Source organism: Amblyomma maculatum, unplaced genomic scaffold (assembly GCF_055883805.1).
Source record: "Amblyomma maculatum isolate TAMU_Amacu unplaced genomic scaffold, ASM5588380v1 scaffold_34, whole genome shotgun sequence".
NCBI lineage: Eukaryota > Metazoa > Arthropoda > Arachnida > Ixodida > Ixodidae > Amblyomma > Amblyomma maculatum.
In genome coordinates this window covers 463,842-469,399 of record NW_028146759.1, presented here as the reverse complement: position 1 = coordinate 469,399, position 5,558 = coordinate 463,842, and the positions used below count along the sequence as shown (strand labels likewise).

General features: G+C 43.2%; 1 protein-coding gene across 1 annotated transcript; it reads left to right on the top strand.

The window, feature by feature from the left end:
- Nucleotides 1-1,833: 1,833 nt before the first annotated feature.
- LOC146170853 (uncharacterized) lies at nucleotides 1,834-3,117 on the top strand. Its single transcript, XM_084586736.1, has 3 exons — nucleotides 1,834-1,967; nucleotides 2,077-2,083; nucleotides 2,944-3,117. The coding sequence occupies exons 1-3, from the start codon at nucleotides 1,834-1,836 to the stop codon at nucleotides 3,115-3,117; spliced, it is 315 nt and encodes a 104-aa protein (XP_084442862.1).
- The last annotated feature ends 2,441 nt before the right edge of the window (nucleotides 3,118-5,558 follow it).

Below are 5,558 nucleotides of genomic sequence, written 5' to 3'. Positions count from 1 at the left end.
GAACGGAGGATACAAGACAGTAACCTAGGTTTTAACATGTCATATAGATTAGGTGGAACGGCAGTAGAGCAGCGCCTCCCCGTTTTGATGTATGCAGACGATATTGTGCTGCTAGCTGAGAGTCTGGAAGAATTGCAAACTCTAGTTAAGTATTGCGGAGACGAAGGGGACGCTCTAGGCTTCAGTTTCAGCGCAGTTAAGTCTGGGCTGATGATTTTGAACGGCTCAACTGATCAGGGTCTTGAAATACAAGGCCATGAAATACCTAGAGTAGCTTAATATTTTTAAGGAATAACAGCGCGGAGACAAAGGACAAGGAAGAAGACAAGGTGTTGTCTTCTTCCTTGTCCTTTGTCTCCGCGCTGTTATTCCTTAAAAATATGTACCAACTAGCTCAACTTTCCGTGTTATTTAGCTTAATATAAATATCTGGGGGTATGGGTAAACGAGCGATTGGTATACATTGGAAAGCATGAGCAATCACTTAAGGCCAAAGGCAGAAGGAATGCCGGGATAATGAAGCTTAAGGCGTTGTGGGGATACAATAGGTATGAGGTTTTGAGGGGTATTTGGAAAGTAATTATAGTGCCCGGACTTACTTTCGGAAATAGGTTCTGTGCCTAAAATCAGAGGTACAGTCGACATTAGAAATAAATCATAGATCCGTTGGACGATTAGCACTAGGTGCCCACGGCAAAACTACAAATGAGGCGGTACAGGGAGATATGGGCTGGCCATCTTTCGAAGTACGGGAAGCTCAGTGTAAAATATTATATGAAGAACGCCTGAGGAAATTGGACAGTAACAGATGGGCAGCTAAAGTATTTAAATACCTGTACTTAAAAAGCGTGTACTCACAATGGCGAAAAAGAACTAGGAAACTAACTAGTAAGTATGCTAGTCACAAGGACGGAGAAATAAAGAGCATCAAGCAACAGGTGAAAAACACAGAAGGTAAAAATTGGATAAAATCGATGAAAAAGAAACAGAGTGTGGAATTATACCGAAAGTGGAAAATGCAGATCAAGAAGGAATATTTCTTTGATAACTCAAGAGGCAGTGCCCTACTTTTTGAAGCTAGATCATGGTGCCTTAGATCACGCAGCTACAAAAAGAAATTTAACAATTTTAGATGACGCATGTGCTGTATGTGGAAACTCCAGTGAAACAATTGACCAAATTATACTCGAATGTAATGGTATCCATCCGGAAGTTGGGGCTGGCGCAATCACTGTTCCTGAAGCTCTGGGGTTTAGAAATACCAGTGGCCGGGTGAATAAACCGGCGGTGGGAACCTGCAAAAAACGACTGGAAGAAATGTGGCTTAAAAGCAGAGAAGCAACATAATGTTAGTCATGTAGGAACAAAAATTTAATAAATAGAATCATGGTTTAGTTAACCATTCTAAATTAATAATTAAGATATATGGAGAAAAATGAGCACGATAGCTACTGCTACCACACCGTTTCAAAGGGGACGCTCCTATATTCCATCCATCCATTCCATCCATCCATCCATACTAAGGCTCCTCTATTTTTTTAAAGGTAGCGACAGGTCTCGATCCAGCCGCCCTTCACTGTGATTGGCCGGTTGGCAGCACGTGACCTCTTCGCCGCCAAGCTCCGACCAAAGGGTTCAGCAGTCGTCGCTGTGCCGCTGAAATTCATGGAAGTCTGCCCTTTCGAGCGTGGTATTGGCCGATTAGGTAAGCAAAAATTACTTCACACGCTTCTATTGCATTTTTAGGAGTGTATATGCAGTTCTGGATGCTAAACGTACGCAAGAATTGCGTGTCTCAACTCAAATTTTGCAGCGTAGGCTTGACCTGCGGCTATGACTGGCTGCTGTGCCTTCGGCTGCCGGAACCGCGCGGAAGACGGGAAAAAGTTATTTTCCATTCCTCGCGGTGGCAATAACGACAGCAGAAGAAACCTATGGCTTCACAGGATCGGGCGGAAGAATTTCATGCCCGGGGAAAACACCTGACTCTGCGACGTAAGTGCTTTGTGGGTGCTGAAACATCCGTTCGCCTCGCCAGGGTGGCCTATGACTGTGTAGTCACTCTTTGTATTGTAGATATCTAGTGAAAATACAGTCGTTTCGCCTTCTTACTTTCCACGAAATGGTCAGGGCTGCAATATAACGCCTTTTTAAGTTACACGCGATTTTGCCTGTAATAAGGAGCCGGAATGTTCGCTGAGCATTGCGTCATTAGAAAGTAGGGTCTAGAGCTATTTTTTTAGAGCGGCCCTTGCCATTTATTTAATTTGACCTGCGTGTTAAAGCAACCGTGCCGGTGCATCAGTTTGTAGAGCATTATCCACTCTAAGCTTGAAAATGCTGCTAGCGGTGCATGCAGCTTTGCTCTTCGGATAGTCAGTGCGTGTGTCTGACGCGGCACGCATCAAAGCAAATTGGTGCACGCGTGGAGCGACCTAGAGCTGATGCTTCGGCTGCCAGTTCACTTTTATGCGCCCATACGACTGATGCACTCTCGCCCTGAAGTGTGCTTCCAAGCCGCCCACGTGTGCGAGCAAGCAATGGGTGACCCTTTAATAAAGCGATTGGAAAGCTGCGGGGCTACTACATAAAACAGCTTTAACGTGTCAGCGTCGTTGTATATTTTGAATGTGATGCAACACACGTGCGACTGACGGCGGTTTGCTTTCGTGTAGAAGCTATTCCTTCACTTGCACAAATAGGTAAACACTATGTTAAATGTGCCAGACGGTGTTAAAAGAATGCCTGGCATTTGCAGCATGCACCACACTCATGGTAGCATATCGTACACATCTGTTCTCGGGTTGGGTTTAAAATCTTGCTAGGAAAGGATTTTTTAGGATTAGTATTTTTGGCTACACTGTGGTGTTCCGCTGCAGGGCTCTGTGCAAAATCAATTAGGGCTTTTTTGTTCTAAAATTCCATATCGTATTTTAATTACAGGACCCCTTCACTACTGATGATTTTGAATCGCTGATTCTACAAAACACTGGCCAGAAAAAATTAAAACCTCATGTCACACCAAGTGTCTTTTCTCAACGGCTAAGGCAGCAAGAAAGGAAGCCGCCCCACAAGCGAATGAGAGAGAATACACCTGGTATGCTTATAATTATATGAATTTTTTAAATGCACCTTATCTACAGTTGCATTCAAGACTCAAAAATGGAGATTCGTTATAGACGTTATCATTAGGTCACTACAAGAATAGATGACACCTACGGGCTATAGCGCACATATATTGCAATGTTTTGTTTGCCTGCCGTCGTCAGTGCTCTTTTTTAGTTTGCTGGGAGCACGTACCCAATTGCTTCAGTCATGTCTGCTGTCACGTATTTTACTGTGCCAGTTGATATGCATGCATGCAAGAATCTAGTGGCAATATTATTTGCAGTTAAGTGAATGGGCACAAAGTTCATTCGGATTACATTAAATAATTTTGCTCTCTCTCGTGCGACATTGTACTGACTGCCAGATAATAGAGGTAGATTTATGTTTTTCAGCGTGCATACCACAGCTGTATTCCCTGATCATGATTGTTTTTTGTACACAGCTTTGCCTACCACGGAGCCAGCTGCAGAAATAGAAAATATATGTTCCATTCTACCACCGATATATGTTCTGTTTGCTGGGAGCTCATAAAAGATTTTTTTTTCAGCTCACGTCTCCTGTTATGGCATTTTGTTGCGCCAGTGCAGATATGTGCATACAAGGATGTAATGCCAACATTGACTGCAGTTAAGTGAATGGCACATAACAATTGTTCTCTGATCATGATTGTCTTTTGTACACAGCTTTTCATTCCATGCATACATCTGCAGAAATTGAAAGTTGCGAGGCAGCAATGACAAGTGAGTTTTAATATTTTACTTGCCATATGCATTGTTTACTCCCAGTGAGCTTATAAATGATTGTTTTTGGTTAACGTCTTCTGTCGTGGCATTTTATTGTACTAATGCAACTAGCAGAATTAGAGGCGAAGTGTTATATTCCGTTTTGTTTGTGGAGTTGCTCAGACTTGTTACAAGCTCAGCTACATTTCCTGATATTTTTCTTTCTAGCACCAGCTATGTATGCAGATTTGGTGAAGCGAATAAAGCAGCTAGAAGCTCTTCATCGGAATACCCAGCGTAAGCTCAAGCTTGCACAGAAGCAAAAACGCGAGGCACTTACTGAAAGAAGTCATCGTGTCGCTGGGATGAAAAAATATTTGAATGAAGATCAACTGAAGTGCCTGCAAAAACCAACGATGAAAGGAACTAGATGGAGTAAGAAAACCGTGATCAAAGCCCTAAAGATGAGACTCTTGTGTTGCCCGAGGGTACGAAATTTTAAACGAACTTTCACAGCCGTTAACCGTGGAGCGCACATTGCAGCGTCATTTGGAGTTTGAAGCTGCTACACACGATCATGGAATCCCTTGCATTGAACGTGCGTATGAACCTGTTTGGTGCTTTACATTTTGATAGTGTTCAGTCAAACAGGTGTCGTTTCTTACTCTGCTAACAATAGTTACTCAATGCAGGTGAACCTCATGCTACGAGAGGAACGTCATGCTGTTCTCATGATAGATGAAATTCGACTTACACCGGGGTCTTGTCTATGAAGCATCATCTAGTGGAGTGCTAGGAGCTCCAGCTATTCCGCTTGCAGATGTTACCCTTCCTGGTGAGTCTTTGGCCACCCATGGGCTTGTGTTTATGTTAGGTGGCATAAGCACACGCTAGAAGCAAACTGTGGCATATCACTTTACAGGAAATTCATTTCTTCAAATGCAGTCAAAGATATTATACTTGAGCCAAGCTCTTATACTTGAGCCACTTGAGCCAAGCTCTTGCGCAGCAAAAGGTGTGAATCAACTTATTAGGGCGAAATATTTCTCGAGGTTTTCATAGCTTTCGAGGTGATAATATTGTAGCATGCGCTGACGAAGAAAACGCGCAGAGGTGAGAGAGAACGAAGACGTGTGCTAGCTCCAAGACTGAGCTCTAACGCAGTTTCTGATCTCTGAGCTTGCCCCGGTGCAACTGTGAGGGGCCTCATTTATGCGACATTTGGTGGAGGTGCTGGGTGGACGTTCTATGCACCGGACACTCCCTACAAGCCGGGGAAGGCTCAGTGTTCAGAAACAACGTTAGAGCTCAGTCTTGGAGCTGGCACACGTCCTCGTTCTCCCTCACCTCTGCGCGTCTTCGTCGTCACCGCATGCTACAATATTGTCGAGTTGTTTACAGAGCACATCTTTGTAGTCTAAGAATTCGATTACTAGACAAACAAACAATATCAATTTGTTTAGGCCTTTCACTGCCAGAAAAACTTTGGGACAATTTGTTTTTTTATATGTGCAATAGAAACAGCTGCTTTTTATTTCTTTCGTAGTGATGTTAAGTTCGTGTTCGGCAGGTACAGAAGCAGAAGACGATGATCTGATGATGGTCAGAAGGAGATATATATTTACAGAAGGAAAGTAGTTTACATTGGCTAACTGTAAGTTACAGTAACAAGTCACACAGAAACTGCAACTTAAAACAAAATAGACTCTCACACAGAGAAGTCACTCT